Here is a 19,975-nt window from a genome sequence, read left to right as displayed (position 1 = left end):
TGTGAAAATCATTATGGTGCAGAGGGTCACAAAGTCCTCTATGCTACTCTAGTTGAATCCTGCTGTGGGGCTATGTAGGAGGAAAGCTAGTGAGGGGAATCTGTGGACTATCAAACAGGCTTCATGACGGCCCTGCAGAGGGTGAGCTTGGTGTGGGTCAGGGAAATTTAACTCCTTGCAACATGTAAAAAAAGGGCTGTGACCATTCTTCCAGCTCACGAGCTGTCATAGCAATAATGGGGGACAGAGCAGCACTGCCCACAGGACTCCAGTTTGTCACTGTCCCTCTTACACTAAATAGCATCTGCTCATACAGTCTGTGTGTGCAGAGTGAATTTCATAGAATATCACCTCTATGAGCCACAAGGAACTAGTTAAATCTTAATCTCCCTGCTCCCTGACAAGGTTGCCAGTATAACTGTTATAGCTATGGCCCCGGGGTACGCTGTGGCAAGGTCTCTGGACCCAGAGCTGAAGTTCTGTTGCAGCTTCATTTAAATTAAGAAATGTATTTTTAATGACATATGGAAATATTCCAGTCAGTGCAGAAGCCCTAGTGGTGGTAACATTTGTATTACATTTTAAGCTGTTCCCCACATTTTCACTTTTCAGAGTGCTGCTGGGGCTTTTTTAATTGACACTGTACCAGTGCATTGCAGCAGCTATATTTGTGGTCCAGGTGGAAAGGGAAGTTTTGCCAGCTGAGCAGAGAACAGATCAAGCTTTTGGCCCCAGAGGAGGTGTGGGAGGCAATCTGGGGTTGGATGTTCCTGCTGAAATGATCACCAGTGGAACAGTTAACAATTAACACCCTACTGAGATGAAAAGGCCAGTTTACATCTCACAGATTTATTGTTTCCAGTTGTCTGCAGACTCAAAAAGACCACCAGTATACTGTACACTGTTCATGTTTGGAAGGGTTTCTTCATAGCTGCGAGGGCTAGACATTTAATTGTTAAGAAAATTGTATCTTTGATTCTGGAAAGAAGTTCAGCGGGGATTGGATTCCCTGCCTGCAGAACCCCAGCATTCCCAAGAGCTCTGGTTATTAATATCCCTTTTATTTCTCTATACTTTTCCCCACCCTATATACATTGATCTGCAAGGTAAATGAGATCGATTTGGTTGCTCTTGCTTTCTGACCCAAGGTTAATTTTATTTGGGTTTGAGAAAAGAAGGCCAAATTTGGGGCTATATAGAGGGATTAGTAACATGCTGGTTTGTCATGGTGAATATGTGTCAGTGTAATTTACTGGCTGAGGGAATAAGGGGGCAGAGTTGTAGGGAAACCCCCCCCACCAATAGGGCCACGTCAGAAGGTGTAAGTTAGATCAATGTTTCTCAGCGACTGGTCCGTAGACTGGTGCCAGTCCCTGAGATCTCCCTGACACAGTTTACAAAGGCAGCAAGCTGGTCCCTGGTATCAAAAAGGTTGAGAAACACTAAGTTAGAAAACCTACCCCTTTTCTCATCTTACTTTGCACAGGGTAGGCCTTTATGGAATTTTTAATATTTGTGGTCCAGGTTGCCAGCAAGGTATTTCTGTTAGGGTCAGGTCCTTCCTCAACCATTTTTAGCTTCTCTTCTTCCTCCTTTTTGTATGATTTTCCCCTCCTCCCCCCGTTTTGGTCCAATTTCTTTTGGTTTCTTTTTAAGCTATTTGAGTCTACAGATCCGGTTGTATTTTTATTGTCTTAAAACGTGTATGCTTCTTGGCTGTGTTAAGTAGATACTTAACACATACAACAGTAAAATAAATAGAACACACACAACTCACCAAGAGAGAGAAGGGTTTCAGCCGCTACTTTTCTGATTTCTTCATTGTCAGATTGGCAGAGCGTAACTAGCATTTTAATACTTTCAGTAGCCTAGAAAGTGAAAAAATGTGTGTTGACATTACCAGTTACTATCTATTTGTATTCTTGTGTGGGTATACATAAACCTCCTCCACATCTCTCTCCCACCCCAGACACATACAAACAGCGATTTGCATCTCTATGTTTGAGCTCAATTTGTTGCTTTCCCAGAGAGCGAGGAGTAACTCTGTTCTGTACTTCCGATGCAAAAATCTCAGACCTTTGGACAGAGCAACAGTTGTGATTGCCCTTGCCATGGATGCTACAACTGTGAAAGTGGTCATGAGTGGAACAGAGATGGGTGCTGTCCCATCACACCAGAAAGAAGGTGTTTAAAGGAACATAGCTTATGTGGCTCCAAAATAGGAGATGACTTATTCTATTTTTTTAAAAAAAGTTTAATTTGATGTCTTTTTCCAAATAGCGATTCTCTTCTTCTCTTCTGGTTCTTATATACTTTACCCATCACTGTAGTATCTGAGCACTTTCCATTTGCGCATTAAGCAACATAACTATCTGTCCTGGTTCATTCTCTCCCATCTCCTCTGCAGGAGGAGAATAGCAGAAAAACCCAGCCAACGGGGTAGGGCTAAGGTTAGGGTGGGTGTGCAGGTCAGCTAAGAGTAAAATCTCAAGTGTTTCCATTTTCCATTGTAGGCAGGTTCTTCACAGATTCATAGATTTTTAACGGGACTATTAGATCATCTAGGGTGACCTCCCGTATAACATGGGCCTTTAAATTTCACACAGCTACCCCTGTACTTAGCCCAATAACTTGTGTTTGGCTAAAGCATATCTTCCCAGAAGTCCCCAAATCTTGATCTCTTGGTAGTTTGCTCCAGTGGTTAATCAGCCTCACTGTTAAAAATATGTATCTTTATTTCTATTGGAATTGTGTGGCTTCAGCTTCCACCGTTAGTTCTTTTATACCTTTCTCTGCTAGATTAAAGAGCCCTTTAGAACCAGTTATTCTAGTAGTATTAATGGTATAATGCCCTTATGTCCTATTGGCATCTGCGCATAATCACTGCATGGCTCTTGTTTGAGCTGGAAGGTCATAGTTACAGAGGGTGCATTGTCCCACAATAGCTAGAGGATATTGCTGTATGCACATAAGGATACAGGGACTGATATGTGGCTACACTGTACAGTTATATTCTCTGGAGGGCAGTTTCGAGAGGGATCACCACTCTGTAATGTCTATATCTCATGAAATATTACCTTTTTTTTTTTTTTACTACAGATACCTAACTTCAGGGACCATATGAGGGTTCAGGGATTGAGAACAGCTATTATATCTCCATCTCTCTCTCTCCCCGCCCCCCTTCCCCCCTTTACAATTTTTGGCTATGTCCATTATAATTTTGCTCAAGACAACAATTTTTTTCCCCTCTACCAAGACTCTGTACTCTGGATTTTTTTTTTCCAGGTAGGACATACCCTCTATCGCCTAAGATAAATAAGATCCTTTCTATCAAGGCACAAAGAGACAGATGCATAATTAATCATCCGAAACTGATTGCTTTAAAAACCAAGATTCTAAACAATTCAGGCCAACAAGCCATTTGTAAAATATCAGGGCACAAAATACAAAATATAAAGCAAAGCTCATGTTGCTGCTGCTGTTTGCGTCTTGCTGTATGTGCATCTCTGTGCTCAGGAGGCTCTATTGCAGGGGGTCTCAAACTTCATTGCACCACGACCCCCTTCTGACAACAAAAATTACCACACGATCTCAGGAGGCGGGGACCGAAGGCTGAGTGAGCCCACCTGAGCCCCATTGCCCTGGGTGTGGGGGGGCCAAAGCCTGAGCCCCAGCGCTCGGGGTGGGAGGCAAATCTGAAGCCCAAGGACTTCAGCCCCAGGGAGGGGGCGTGTAACCTGAGCTCTGCCACCCAGGGCTGAAGCCCTTGAGCTTCAGCTTTGGCTCGGGGTGGTGGGGCTTGGGCTCCAGCAAGTCTAAGCCAGCCCTGGGGACCCTGTTAAAATAAGGTCCCAACCCACAGTTTGAGAACCGCTGTTCTATTGAATAGAATCTTTACTTTGTTCTCCCATGGAAGTTCAAAGCAAGAACAAAGTTCAACAACTGATTGCTTCACATTTTACCTGAAGGCATTTCAGGGCCATACAAGCTGCTTTCTGTAGGTGGAGATTAGGCTGTGTTAGCACTTCACAGTAGTAAATTAAAGCCTGGAAAACAGAGAAGGACATCAATTAAGATGTTTTGTAGCGGTGTTGAGCAGAAAAGTGAAAGTAATGTATGTATCACTACATTTCCAAACACGGAAAACCAAATTACCTAACAATGTGGATACAGGAATGAAAAGGAAAAAATCATCATGTATTGGGTAATTGGATGGCTCTGGATATGATAATGGGGTATATCACTGATTGAAATCCAGCCCAAGTTTTGTGATGTATGTGGGAAGAGCTAGTGGTCTTGGTCCAGTTCTTAGCAAGAAAGTGTGCACATTAAAGCAATCAACAATAATTGGTGCCCTTGATGGAAGTTTCTCAGAGAGGCCATGAAGTAAGTGGGTCATGATGGAGACTGAACTGCTCTCTCCCCTTTCAAGGTGGTCCCCCTAGGCCCAGGGGTGGTAATGACTTTGGATCACTAGTGACCTAGGCTGGATTGGACCTCAGAGAGAATGCAAATGACTATCACAAAGCTATCAGAACCTGCTAAACCAAGTTCACAGCTCAGTTCTAGAAATGTTCACTGCTAAACAAACAAGAATCCGTGTTAGTCGCAAATCTCAAGAGCAGGCAGCTTCTCCTAGTGAATTCCAGGCTGTTTTGATACAAGCACCATGCTGCCTTTTCCCGTTAGCAGTGAACCAGACATAAATGCAGCAGGCCTGTGCTAGGAGAAGGGGACATTTTTTTTTGTCCATGCAGAAGAGGGGCAAGGTAGTACAGAGCACTGATATTGCACAGTTGGAAAATGAGGGAGGATAAAATATAGAAAGACTGAGGAAAGAGGGAATAGAGGGACAGAGGAAGATGACCAAAAGGAGTGAGCATTTTTCTCTCCCCTTCTTTTGCATTCTGTCATTTCCCCTGTTACACTAAGCACCCCTGTATTCACCCCCTCGACACTCTTGTAATAATCTTAGTACAAAACATGCCTTGTGAGGTATCATTTGAAAACTAATAACTGACTGATTAATATTCTTGTGTGTACACAGGTAAAGGTATATGCTAGACTTATGACTAAAGTGTGTTTAAACCAAGCATTCCAGAGGAGTTGGTAAACAGGTCTGCACTAGACAAAGGAACATGTTTTCCCTCCCTATGAGTTACTTCCAAAGTACTTTGAAAGACAATGAGAATGTATTTACATATCACCTAAACAGATCCATCAAGTTAATAACGGGTGGAGGCAAACCTCACACTAACAAGTGGGATAGGGGGGAGGGATAGCTCAGTGGTTTGAGCATTGGCCTGCTAAGCCCAGGGTTGAGAGTTCAATCCTTGAGGGGGCCACTTAGGGATCTGGGGCAAAATCAGTACTTGGTCCTGCTAGTGAAGGCAGGGGGCTGGACTCAATGACCTTTCAAGGTCTCTTCCAGTTCTAGGAGATGGGATATCTCCATTAATTTATAGGAGACACCCAGCAGGAGAGGGAAGCTTGGTGTGGGTTTTACTTGTCAAAGACTACATTGTAAAAGGTTTACTAGTCTAAAGACAGTGGGTGGGTGGGACTTCAAGCAATAAGCAGTTGAATCAACTGATTGTATACAATAGTACTGTGTTATAAAAGTGTACAGAGAGATCTTTTATGACATGCTGGTGATTAATATCATTGTGAATTATACACACTAACACTACATAAGGCATTACTGATACTCATTGATATTAGGCTTTCCAATCTGGGGAAAAACAGGTTCCCTCCCAGGCAGGAGAGAAGGACCTGTTTATCTGTTGTGATGAGGTGTTCATCCCACACCAGACCTGAAGGGATAAAGGTAGCCTAGATGGGCCAATTAACTGCATAGGCTGCACCTGGAGGGAAGCCAGGGCTCCATAATGCTTAATTAAGGATGAAGCTCACCTGGGCAGGAACAGCCAGGGCTTCTATAAAGCTAACACCAGAAGGGGGCTATAGGTAGAAAATCTGCAGTCACTCTCTGACAGGAGAAAAGTATGTTAGAGATTGTATGATCTGGCAAGACACCCAAGAGGAAAGCAGCCAGGGGGAGCAAAGGAAGCTCAGACAGGTGGCAACCCCAGAGGTGCCAGAAGATAGAAGGAGGGAGTAGGACAGAGCCCAGGGAAGGAGCAACCAGGTCTGAGAGAAAATAGACCATACTTGTGGAGCATAGGGTCTGTGAGCTGGAACTTGGAGCAGATGGAGGGCCCAGTTTCCCCTACCAGACACTGGGGAAGTGGCACAGCCTTGGACATAGGATGGAAGACTACCTGGAATAGCGTATCCAGAGAGACATTGACAGACCCCGGAAGGGGAGGACTATAGTGACCTGACCGGAGGGCCAAGTCACGAAGAGGGAGCAGCTGCGTCACAAGGAAGACTACTACCCTGGTTTCTGGAGTGTGAGATTGAGACAACAGGCTGAGTGACTGCAGGAAAGAGCATCCAACTAGTGGCAAACTAATCCCCAGGTTAGCCATGAGGAGGTATGCCAGCAGTGAGTAGTGAACCTATTACACCAGTCTTCTAGATAAATTAAGCATGGTGGAATCAAAACAATGGAAGCCCCATTTACATACAGGGGGGTGAGAAGCCCATAGGACGGGAATAATGGCATGAGCTCATCCTGCATCTTGAAACAGTCATAGAACTTTGGAAGATATAAGTAAGGACAGAAGCCATCTTTGGCATCCATGACTAGAAAAACAAGAGAACAGAGCTCTTGGCATACTAAGAAAGATGGGTCCTTTAACCAAGCTGGGGCTGAAGTCTCTGGAACTGACTATAGGTGAGAAGCCTACTTAGGCAAAGATCTTTTACATAGGAAGACTACAGAAACCAGCCCTTTATGCTTTTGAAGAAGGTCCTGACTGAGAAAAAGTTAGTCAAGACTGGTGAGAGAAACCATCTTGAACAAAACCCGTGTCTTACTCTGCTAAGTTTAGACGCATGTTTTCACTTTCATTTGCTTGTGATCTTTCTAACTTTATTCCAGTTACTTGGCATCACTCAACCTATGACCTATTATTCATACATTTGTTTTAGTTTTACTATGAACTAACTCAGTGCAGTGTTAAATGAAAGGGTGTATTTACCCCAGTGCAGCGGTAGGTTATGTTTTTAGAGGAACAAATGGACCTTATTTCTCTGAACAGTCCAGGAGAGGGCTGGATATTCTACAATACACGACTTGGGGGAAATTTGGGACGGGGAGCTTGTTGGGGTCACTTTGCTGGTTTTGTAATCATGGCTGCTAGCAGGCAGAGTGGGGCTATAGACAAGCTGCTGGAGTCAGAGCCACTGAACAAGGGCTGTTTAACACACACTCAGGCTGTGACCTGCAAGTTGGTAGGCTGGTTGTGAGCAGTCTAGGCTGGGAACTACAACAGCAAAGCATTGAGGTGCACCCTGGGTTGCAGGGCAAATAGTGACGCAACCTCTCACTGATCTGGATTGCCGTCCCCACCCCCTCCGGACCCATCACACCCTCCTCCTGTTCTGCCCCCTCCTCACAACCAAAGCACCCAAGAGTGAACTTTCACTGGGGTAACAGCAGAAATGGGGAAGGGTATTGCAGGTACAAAAGTCAATCATTACCTCTCCCTTCTCTTTAGTTCACTTGTTTATACTGCCTTAATTTCAAATCATGTTTTATCTAAACTAGATCCAAATTCTTTTTATCACCTAATTAGGGACCATGAAGCTGATTGTTTGCTCATCAGCAATTCCTTTCCTCTAGAAATTGGGATGCTGCCCAGATCTTACCACCTTCCAAGCAAAATATCAGACCCCATCTCTTTCCAAAAGGGCAGTGCTTGAAGAATGGCCTGGCCGCATTTCAATAATCACCAGATAAACAACCCAGCACACCCACTAATGCTGAAAGAAGATAGATGATTGGAGAATACAGTGCAAACCAAATAGTTTTAAATTAGTGACCAGATATTACTGTGACAGGTATCAATAGGCATACCTGCATGTTTGTATATTATGTCAGACTTGGAGAAACAAGATGGGTGAGGTAGTATCTTTTATTGGACCAAATTCTGCTGGTCAGAGACAAGCTTTTGCACTTACACAGAGCTCTTCTTCAGGTCCAAATAAAATAATCCAATCAAAAGATATTCCCTCACCCACCTTGTCTCTCTAATATTCTGGGACCAACATAGCTACAATAACTCTGCAAGACTCTGAGAAGTTACTTGACACATTAGACAGAACATGCTTATATAGGTCTATGTTGTACGTTGTTTTTTCAGTTAGGTATGGTTCCTCTGTCCCCTACCTTCTCCCTGAAATGCCTGTTTTCTGCTGAAGCTGACAAGAGTAATGTCACAGCCTCGCCAATTTCATTTTTATTTTCAGTCAGAAGTAAAGCCAAGGACCTCAGTATTTCCTGCTGAGGTGGAAGACTGCTGGAGGTTAGCTCAGTTATATTCTGTAGCAATTTTTCATCTTTTAATGTCTGCAGCTTCTGAACCACTGAGGCTAGAATGTAAAAGAAAGAGATGTCAATATTCTCCTTTTGTTCATTTATTCTCCCCAGGTGTTATGTTGCTCCTTTCCACTTAAAACAGCTATCCACTGGCACAAAGGAGAGGTGAAAAATTCCTGCTTCATTGAGTTGCCAGCATTGCAATGCTCTGACTTGGAGTGGTTTACTTTTTGGGCTGTGTATCCCAGATACTCTTGCTGAGAACTGGCATACGTTCTCCACAGGAGTAATGTGTGTGGAGGGGCTAAATGGGATGTTAGGTATCTTATTCCGAGCCCAAAGTAAAATCATCAAATCTTACCGCAGCTAGAAAACTCACATTCTAATCAGGGATTGTAACAAGGGAAACTTTAATATCCTACGGGGAGAGTTGAGTTTGAGGTGTGTTTTCCTTAGGCACTTTCCATATCTAAGACCACATGACTCTTGAATGGAGTTTACACTGGACACTGATATCAGATTATAGTAATAGTGATGTTATATTGGTTATTAGTTTTTGTTTTGTTTTAGAAAAGTGACAGGACTCATGAGAGTGAGTGTCTAATAGCATTGGCTTCAGCCAGCCATATTGAGAGCAGGCTTTGTGCAAGCTTCTCCACACAGCCCCGTGGAAGCACTATGGGGGAAGGCCTGGCTTTGAGTCATATCTTCTCCTCTGCTATATATTGGTACCAAGGACATCATGTGCCAGTTTTTCCTGCCCACTTATGTCCATCTCTGCTGACAGCCCCTGCTAACGTGCCTCAGTACTGAACATCTCTCCTATCCCAGTCCTTTAGTGTCTGTTGAATAAAAGCTGGCAGCTATGCCAAGATGTGCTAGTATGACATGTAGAACAGGGGACTAGGAGTCCCCCCTCAAACTCCATTTCAGATGCACTAGATTAACAACTGAAATTCACGTCTCCAGGGGCGAAAGTCTAGAGCATGATGGGCTGGGTCCCAAGAGGTGCCAAGTTTCTGTTGCCCTGTTGAGTTCACAGGGCCGGGTCTTCTGAAGTGCCGAGCCCTTCTGGCAAGGCACAGAGTTTGCGCAACTTGCTCAGCACTTCATGAGTTCGGCCCAAAAGGGATGATGGGCACAAAGAGATTGAAATCAGTAAAAGCTGTGGGCACTCGGCACCTTCCAAATTTTGGGACCAAACCAACAGTACCATCCAGCCCTAAAACAGTTCTTTCTATACACTTGTTTTTAATACTCATGAGCATGTAAGGGTGGAGAGGGGGGAGTGTCAGTTGGACATACCCGCCCCTTTCTTCAGTATACACAGGTGCCACTGCAATCCTATTCAAACACCCAAGGCAGTTGTTTCCCTCTTTTCCCTGTTGGTTAATGAAAAATCAGCCCAAGAGCTGAATTGTTTTATCTGATGCTCAAAAGCACCTTGATACATTTCCCTTTTACCAGCCAGAACTTAAACACTCTACCTTCTTTTGCAAGTTGCAACAAATAGCTTCCAAGGTCGCTAACGCCGTTGCTGGCAAAATAATTGTAATACTGAAAAACCGTTAGGATTTCAGAGGACAGACTGGATGAGAGGACTGGTTCTGTTCGGTCGAGGATCTGAGACAGCAGGATTCTGAATACTACGTGGAGCAGGAAAAGACAAAGGAACATTGTATTAACAAGAGCAAAAAATTTTAGGCAGAGAAAACACTGCAATTAACTCAGTTCAACACTTTAAAACATGAAAGAAAGGTAGAACTTAAAAAACAAAAAAAAAACAAAAAAAAAAACCCAGACACATCCTAGCATCAGTATTTCTAATCTTTACTAAGGGCAACATTGTCCTCTCTCTCTGGTCCTCATGTGTGTAATATCTGAGCTCCTCACAATCATTAGTAGATTCTATCCTGATGAAACTGTTGAGGTAGGGAAGAACTATTGCCAACTTCCAGAAGGGGGACTGAGCAGTTTGTGACTTGCCCTACATCACACAGGGTGTCTGTGGCTGTGCCAACAATTGACACTCTTGAAGCCAATGCACCACCCTATCCATTAACCATCCTTTCTCTCCACCTGACAGTGCATTATTAAACAGAGGACCAAATGTTGTGCCCAGTTGCACCTCTGTAATACTACGGAAGTCAATGAAATTGCCTAGGGGTAGGAGTTGGCCTGGAGCATGGATCTTTTGCTATTTTATCTTCATACGCAAAGCTTCTATTGACATCAGTGTGAATTTGGCAGGCAGAACAGGCAAGAGAATGAAATGGGCAGTGCAAACAGAGAATTTCCCCCTAATATCTGACTAAACTAATAAATTATCAGATCTAGTCATCCTTTTTTATTTTAATAATCATGTGGACTTTAAAAACAGTTAATTTCTTTGGGTTTATGATTTTGGGCAAAATCTTCTGACTTTATAAGTTGTGGCAAAAACATTTAAATCAGTTACTCTCAGGTAAGGTTTTTGAAACACATCCCAGTTGACTTCTGTGGGATTGAAAAGTTGTAACTGAAGATAAGCAAAACTTGGTCTCCGCATATTGGCGTTTTTCAGAAGCCCACTACAAGACAGATCCACCTTGACTTGTGGGTAGAAATTTTGTTTTTTGAAGAATCTACCTGTTTCTGCAAGTCCTGGGCATTCTTCATTCACAGCTGTGGCAAAAGTGACATCCAGCTGCTTTATCATCTTGTCTGCAGAGGTATGATACACCCCTGTGGGACCCATGCACTTAGTCCAGAAAGACAGCAGTGATAGCTTTTTATGAAATTCTGGAATTGCTGGGGGGAAAAACAAAACAAGTGAAACAAAATCGCAGAGATCAGATTGCTGTGTTAGTATAACAAAAACATAAGGGTAGATAAATACTTGTTCCCACCCCACTGCTGAGTAGTCAACTTCCCAATGCACAGGAAGTGCTAGCTCTTAGAGCTTTTAAGGTGTTTTGGCTTCCCAAATGTTGAAAGCAAAATTGCTTTTGATCCAGTATTGGGAACTGGAAAATAGTTATTTAATTACCATTAAGTACCAAAGAGATGTGAGGTAATAGTGTGAACACAGGACTGGGAACCACAAACTACAGAATTCTAAACCTGGTTCTGGCACACTCTCCTTTTGGGGCAAAAGTGCTTTGCCTCTGTTTCTTGATCAGCAGAATAATGCTAACAATATTTGCCTAGTCCACGGGGCTTGTGAGAGTTAATAATATTTGTAAAACTCTTTAAAGATGCTACAGAATTGCTAAGTGTTAATCAATAATGATAATTAAAAGTAGTCTCCTAGACAAACTATTGAGAGACTGTGTCATGCCTCTGATCCTGTAAACTAGAGCTCCCCCAGATAATTTCCGCATTCTGGACAAGGAGAGGTAGAGGAAGAATCTGGCTTCTCAGAGGAGACGCCACACCAGTTGCTTTGGCAATACCCTTTACTATTACAGCCATCTGCTTTTTTTGTGTGTGGTAGAGGAAAGGAGGCACATTAGAAATAATGAGCATCTCTCCCTTCTCCCCTTGCCTTTCTGGATATCCTACCCTTAGCCCAGCCTGAGGTCTCCTGCCACCATCTGTTGACTGATACCAGTCAGTGTCCATTTGCAACTGTCTCAACATTTAGTGCAATGGAATTTACTAAAAGTCAGACAAATCACTGCTTAGGAGGACTTACACACACACACACATTCATATGCCCAGCCTTTCCAAAGAGCAAGCCCCATACTGCTACTTACCTTCAGTTACAGAAATGATGTTCCCCATGTTCTCACTGCTGATCTGTGCAAGGTTCTCCACTACTACGATCTCCTTGGACAGTTTATCCAGGAGGTTTCTTACAACAAATGGAGTTTTACCGGAGAACACAATTTGCTAATAAAACAAGGATTAAAAAAAAAAAAAAATTACTGAACCCTACTAAGAGTCCTGAAGATGTTTCATCTTGCTGAAATAGTCTGATCTGAATACAGATATTTTTAATCTGTAAGAACTGCAGTTAGAAACTGGTTGTACTGTAGAACCTCTGAGTTAAACACCTCAGGAATGGAGGTTGTTCATAACTGAACAAAACATTATGGTTCTTTCAGAAGTTTACAGCTGAATATTGACTTAATGCAGCTTTGAAACTTTACTATGCAGAAGAAAAATACTCATTTCCTTTTTTTAATAGTTTACGTTTAACACAGTGTACTGCATTTGCGTTTTTGTTTTTTTTTGTCTCTGCTGCTGCCTGATTGTGTACTTCCGGTTCCAAATAAGGTGTGTGGTTGTCTGGTCAGTTTTTAAACTCTGGTGTTTAACTCTTGAGGTTCTACTGCATAGTATCTCCTTAAAGCTTCTGTGCATGTATATTTTGCAGTTGTTGCACACTGTTTCTTAGGGGCCCAATTTTTATGCCTATACTGAAATACCTAAATACTCATTTAAATAGCAAAGTGCTGCTTTAGGCACCTAACTCCTTGCCCTAGTCTTAAACTCTACGGAGAGCATTAGATCATCTATTCGACCTCCTGCATAACATGTGCAGCCCATAGAATTTCATGCAGTTACTCCTGTATTGAGACCAATACTCTTCCTTATTCTACATGGCTGGGATTTAGCTCTCTAAATCAGCAAGATGACAGAAGCAGGACTTGATTTCCATTCTAGCAGTGAGCCCGTGGCCACTGGAAGTAGATGTTAACTGTCTGTGTGGGAATGAAGAGCCTAATGCAGTAAATGAGGCTCCAATATACAGTATTCCAATACAATAGGAAAACACTGATGTTCTCCAAAGGAGGCACCCTTCAGGAAGCAGAAGATCCTGGGACAAGTTTTTACTTTGGTGAGGGAGGAAAAACTTCCTGGAATGTATAACTATCCAGACTTGGTTCACACAGAGACTGCACTTCAGTGCAACATTCCACTGTGCTCGCACATAGGGTCCAAAGCAAAGGTAGCATTTTACAATCCCTGCATTTAAAGAATCATCTTGGTTTTATACCCAAAATACCTTTTGCTTTTAAATAATACACACATCTTGGTTGACTTCCAGTGGCCTGGGGTTTAGCTAGAGTTAACAATGAATGAATGGGCTTCCATGTCACCTCTGGAAATCTTCAGTCACATAACAAGGCTGACCTGCAGCTGCTCTTGAGTGTGGAGTAGAAGTCAGTGGCAGGATCAGTGCCAGGATTTGGGTCCAATGGGAAAGTGAATTGAGTGGTCTGCACTTTCTGTAGTGCACACCAGTAGTTCACGTCACAACTGCCCTATAGTTGCAAGTCTTGCGCTCAGCTCAGAAGAGGGCCAGGAGTGGCATAACAGAGGTCTGGCAGGTCACGACTGAGGCACATTTGAAGAGCTACATTTGCAGAAGCTTTCTTGGTGTCAGCCAGCCCCTCAACTGGCTCAATCTAGCAGTAATCCTGCCTTGCTTTCACCCAGTACTAAATTCACCAGCCAATTTAAACCCTAAGTAGCTGGCACACAAATGCCTCTAGGAATATTATAAAAATATAACCAAAAAGAGCAGTTGTACCTGAATGAGCTGTGTACAGTACTGCAAATGCTTAACTATTGTGATATCAAGACTCTCATTCCCTGTGGTCAGTGGGAGAGGACTTCCAGCTACACTGGTCCCAACTCCTGTGTCTTCAGTCAAAGCTTCACTGAGGTGCCCTCTGGCTTCTGGGTGATCTGACCTGTAACTGTTAATGCAGGAGGTTGGGTAAGGAGTCGATTTTCTTCTCATGCAGACAGAGCACGTTAACTCAAAATGACTAACATCAGGCACAAGAAGAATTGCTGCAAGCAGTGATCTGTAACCAAAGAGCCCTTGATAAGCCAGAAACCTTTTAATGAATACATCATATCTTAACTTGGCAGTAACATTGTGTAATGAATGTGGAATGATTGTACACATTTAAAAGACAAATTGCTTCCACAGTGGTCTACTTGTTTCTCCAGAACAATGCCTCTTTTGTGGAGAACTCACCAAGAAGTCTTTGAAATTTGACCTTGTTAGCACTTGTTATTTTTTCATCTGTTGACATTATTAGTTACCAAATTGTTCTGGATTAAACTGCATTATTGATTTGTGGTTTCTCAAAAATTAAACCATTAAGAACTAATTTATCAGTGTTTTGCAGGCACCAGATTTAATTGTCAGTAAAAGAAAACATGGCTGGAATAAGAGACATGAGGGTTCCATCTGCTGTTTTAGGCATAGTGTGTATAACAAACAGTTCACCATATTTTTTCCACATGATAATACTTATTCTCACTGTGTTTAAATCATTTCCATTTTCTTGTTGTTGCACCAATGTTCTCTCATGGTTTGAAAGTAGGGCTCGATTCTGATTTCCAAGATGCAAACACACATTTACATGTTTTAAAAATCACAGCACCTGCACTGCTTTAGGTGGATGCTCTAAACTATGCATTCAAATTCACCTAAAATCAGAGTAGGAACTGAGGCTGCTTTCAAAGTCATCTTTAGGAAAAAAAGGAAACCTTTTCATTTTAAGCGAATTCACTTAACTCATTGCTATGGTGCTTATACATGGTGCACCATAGTACATACATATACACTGACTCTGCAGGCAGTTTTGTCATTCACATCAGCAGGAGCAGGATGAATTTAATAATGCCTAGGTTAGCAAGCAACGTAACTTATATAATTTATTTCCACGTTAAGTCCAAGGTTTTTTTTGGGGGGTGGGGGGAAGTATACAATGAGGTGGTTCTTCTCCTCTTCTCCCCCCCCCCCCCCCCCCCAATGGCAGAATGGTGATTGCTTGTTGTGCTGGAAAATCCCTTACAAGTGCTATGATGGGCAGTGGGAAATGTAGCTTCCCTTTTAGGAGACTGCTGTGTGTTCTTTGCTCCTATTGCAGTCATAGTTGCAGTGTGTAGACTTTTTGGGTCATGTTTTAGTTCTCCTCAGGTTACAAATGTATATATGAGGATCTAATGATAAAACACAGTCAGCTTCACAAGGTGACATGACAGCACATAACAAACACACAACTACTTCTCTCACAAAGACAGTGGTGGAATGAGGGCATGTAACATGCAGGGCCATGAACAAGTACCAGTCATCACTCTTGCATTCCAAAGGAAACCTACATCATGCTGTTTAAATCTGGCCCTGTGTTACTGTTACTGACAATCCTAATCCACTGCAAAGACTCATTGGGCTAGAGAGAAAAGACAGGGGTGGGAGGAAAAACAGAGAGGAATTAGTTACTAAATCCAAACCAAGGAAAACCAGGTCCAAACCTATATCAAGGAAGAAGCTCTGCAGATATTGATCTCTAGTGTGCCAATTTATTACACTTCCCTTTTGGGGGACAGAGTATAGCTGTTTGAACAAGAAAAATTGATACCTGCATTTGGACTGTTTCAGGTTTGTTAACCACTAGAAAACCTCTTGATTTATAACCTCAATTATCTAGTTTCATCTTCCTTGAATAACGTGTGCACCAGGATCCTCTGTTAGTGACAAAGAACTAGTGTAGCAGCTTGCCTTGAGAACCACAAGCTGGCTGTCACTATTGACTTACCTAGTCTTCTCAGTCTCAGTGTCTGAAAATACTGAGTCAGCACCTCCTCCACCATTACAAACCTCATCACTTCCACCATCCTCATCATCAAAGTCAGAGGTGTTCAGGAAATCAAAGCTTTCTAAAGCACTTTCAACTGTTAGACTGACACTGGAGGACCTGCTTCGGTTTACTGCTGGCTTGCACTGCAAAGGCAGAACAAACCAATGAACACCAAAAATATATTTAACTACTGAAAAAAGGATAACATTGAAGTTTACAACTTTTTATATGCTTTAAAACTTAATTTTATTGGATTATATTAATTTCAAACCTTCATAAGAAATACAGTCAAAGTCTGCACACTGAAAAAGCTCCAAAGAGAAAACATGTCAGGGGTTCAACTCTGTCCTACATTTCACTTAAGGTCAAGTGAAAAGATCTTCGATGGCCTTAAAGAGGACAGTGTGTTAATTAACATGTGGGAGGCTGAAAACGTAAGGCACATTCCGTAGCAGTAATTTTAGGTACAGAAGCTTAATTACATGCATTCATTTAAGCTGTACTGGGCCAAATTCATTCCTGGGATAACTCCAATAGAGTTTAAATCTGGTATGAATTTGGTCCCATCTCTCCAGATTACTGTACAGGACTGGAAGCAGGAGGAAAGCAAGACATTAGTCTATCAAATATCGTGGTACTGGACACCCAAGGAGACAGTGCTTTTTAATGATAAACATAATCAAGGAGATCCCTAAAGGCAATTTTATAACCCAGAAAGTAACAATTCCAACCAGAGGAGATGCCTTTTTTCATCACTAGGGAGGAACTGAGTGAGAAACTCAGAACAACAGGGAGAAAGTGTAAGTAAAGCTTCATGGCCTCTGTAAGAAATCTCTAAGACCCCAATCCTGCAAAGTGATCCATGCAGGCAGACCTTGTGTTCTGTGTGCAGCCATGCTGAAGTCAGTGGGGCTCTGCATGGGCACAGATGTTTGCTTGTGTGGACCATCTTGCAAGATCAGCGTGTAAGTCGGTAACTTGACTTAGGATCAGCTCCAGCAGTTTTGCACAGCAATTTCTACAGTTTTAGCTATACTCATCATCATCATCACAGACGGCCCGAAGACACAAAGTATGGTTCCAGAACAGAACCTTCCCAAAAGTTGGTATTAAGATTCAGAGTTCTGGTTTAGCCCATTAGTGAGTGATGAGCTAACTGGGAAGTTCAGATCTGATTCCAAAACCACACTTTCCCACAGCTTGGGATGATTTGGAGTTTTGCATCTATGCCATCTGTACATAATATTAATACTTTAGCATTTACAGCATCTTACACCTTCAAAGGCTGTATAAGCATTAAACAAACAATCCTCACAACACCCCTGTGAGATAGGTATGTGTCATCCAGCCTTTCATTCAGTTTACATGTTTGATGGGCTAGTAACTCAGCTTCCTGTTCTGTACAAAATAAAACTGTAGCAACTGCACTGTCAATTTTCTCTTCCTGCTGCCATAGTCAAGAGAAGCTTTCTTCAGCTAGAACAAGCTTCTGTCTTGACCTTTTGAACGTGAAGTCCAGCAACTCGGTTAGTGACCCCCAGTCTCAATCCTCAAGCAAATTAACAGGTTGAATGGCGATCTCAAAGAAGCAGTGGTCTCAAGAGTCCAAGTATTCCACCTGCACATGCATCCCCCCTCTGTTCCTTTGTATGATATGCTTCACTGAGAGAGAAAATGAGTATTTTCCCGTGCCTCAGTACTGTTCTGACAGCTGACCTCATTTGCACAAGCAGCAGGGCAGCTGGGAAGTTCAAAAATAACTGATACTGGTAGTCTCTCATGTACAAATCCACTTCGGAGTTAGTTCAGGGAATCAGAGCAGGAGGAACGGGCTGTCAGAAAAGCACTTAACTTGGAAAAGTATCATGTAGCTGTAAATGCCAATGGAAACACAGATGTTAAAATGGTAATGCAAAAGGACAACCTCTCCCTCCTTTCCTTAGTTATGCTCTTCTTCAATTATGTGGTTAATTCTACACTACTCAGATCATTCCAACAGACCACCTGGCATAGGAATATGAAGCATTTGAAAGCAGTTATTCCCAATTAACTCTGTCCTCATGATAAAGAATCATGAATATCTTCTTGTGGGGAAAAATGTGCATCACAGTGATTAGTGAAGAGCTGTGAAACAAATCTAAGGTTAAGACATTATGTACTGTAACATATGTAAAATACTTTTTCCATTTAGCTTCAGTCTCATTCTTAGACTAATTACAGGATTTGTACCATTACTTAGTCCTGCCTTTAGTGCAGAGGACTGAACCGGAAGACCTCTCGAGGTCCCTTCCAGTCCTACACTTCTGTGATTCTATGATTTAGATACTTAGGGGTGTTAGTTACAAAAGAGCCTATATGATTTAAGAGCACAAGTCCCAGTAACTTTCTGTAGACCTTGTGCTCCTAAGCCACCTAGTCATTTTTGAACAATTCCACTCATCCAGTTATAGGGCCAGAACTTCAGCTGGTATAAACTGGCAGAGATCTATTGATGTCAATGAAGTCATTCTGAATTATTGCAGCTGAGGATCTGGCCTGTAGATTTTTATGGATAGAAGGGACTGCTGTGATCTGACCTCCTGCATAACGCAGGTCAAAGTTTCACTAAGTAATTTCTGTAGTGGGAGAAATTTATTCAATTATTTGTTGATTATGGTACCCCACTACTTTTTCAACTTCTTTCTAATTAAATTAAAATACAAATTGCTCAAGAACGTAAGGGAATAGTAACCAAACTGCAAACAACAAAGCTTTAAAATGTGCCTCTCTAAAGACATGGTTGGTCAATCAAGGTTGGAGCGAATCAGTTGGTTTTAGGTATTTTCCCAGTGAGCTCTTGATAGCAGACTGAAAAAATTGTACTTTGCTGTTTACAATTAATCGGGCCGCTCATACTCATTCAGATTTTCTTTATGTTGATGTATTCTGAAAATATACTTACTTTGAGAATATCGTCCAGATGCATCACCTGTTGGTCCAGGTCCTGAAATTCTTTATACTGCTCCTTATGTGGCTCAAGGGCTAGGAGAAGCCCCTGAAAGGCATCTTCTATGCTTCCATCTAAATAAGACTTGTATCCTTCTGATTCGCCACTTATTGATCCCTCACACTGCAGCCTTTCAGGTGTCATTGGAGCCTCTGCGGAGGTGAGCCTTTTTACCAGCTGTTTGGTAATGTTGCCTTCATAGGTGTCCAGTTCCACCGGTTTCAATTCTGACACGTCATCTGTCTCCTGTAGAAGTGACACTGGGACACTAGAATCTATAAACAGGTTATCACTCCCAGGGCCTGGAGGCTTTCGGTGAACTTCAGAGGCTACTCTGGAACTTTTCTTGTTCTCATGTACTGGTGTATGCTCTGGCTGTGACTTCAAGTCTTTTGACTCAGGTGTAGAGTCCAGGGACGAGTGTGTGCTGGAACTGTCCATCGTTGGGTTTTTTGAGGATTTGTGCTCTGGAGGTGTGACAGTAATTTCAGGACTGGAAGGGTCAAGGGCAGAGGCAGAATCTACAGTGATGGCTGGGGGAGCACAATCTCCATTGGGTATATCGCCAAAGCTGAAAGATATTGGTCTTTTCTCCGTGCCTGCCATCCCATTTTCAAAGATGTCGTCTGGCGAATTGGACTGCAAAGATAATGCAAACTTGTAAAAATAAAACACAGGGTATGCATCACACACGATACACGTCTGTGTAAAAGAGAAAGAGACACACAAATTCAGCCCTGGCATAAGCTGGCACATCTCCTGCGCATTTCAGTGGGAGTACTACCTGCTACCTGGGAAACTTGGTCAGTATCTTTTCTGTTAGCAAACTAAACTGAGCCCACTATTGAGCGTGACACAACAGTAAGATTTGAACAGGTATAATTGGATTAATTCTCAGACAGCAATTTAATTTGCATTATTCAGTTTACTACTTCACATAGAAAAGCTCTGTTC

At 42.4% G+C, this 19,975-nt stretch overlaps 1 protein-coding gene across 1 annotated transcript in view; it reads right to left on the bottom strand.

Annotated features, from left to right (window-relative positions):
* Positions 1–19,975, bottom strand: part of RIPOR2 (RHO family interacting cell polarization regulator 2) — a 102,219-nt gene that overhangs the window by 6,159 nt on the left and 76,085 nt on the right. Inside the window, 9 exon segments of the mRNA XM_054017436.1 lie at positions 1,778–1,868; positions 3,963–4,046; positions 8,297–8,499; positions 9,934–10,092; positions 11,075–11,236; positions 12,184–12,319; positions 13,968–14,136; positions 15,994–16,178; positions 18,977–19,660. Of these exon segments, the coding sequence (XP_053873411.1) occupies positions 1,778–1,868; positions 3,963–4,046; positions 8,297–8,499; positions 9,934–10,092; positions 11,075–11,236; positions 12,184–12,319; positions 13,968–14,136; positions 15,994–16,178; positions 18,977–19,660 (1,873 nt within the window).

Source organism: Malaclemys terrapin, chromosome 2 (assembly GCF_027887155.1).
Source record: "Malaclemys terrapin pileata isolate rMalTer1 chromosome 2, rMalTer1.hap1, whole genome shotgun sequence".
NCBI classification, from domain to species: Eukaryota; Metazoa; Chordata; order Testudines; family Emydidae; genus Malaclemys; species Malaclemys terrapin.
This window is presented reverse-complemented; position numbering and strand designations above follow the sequence as displayed.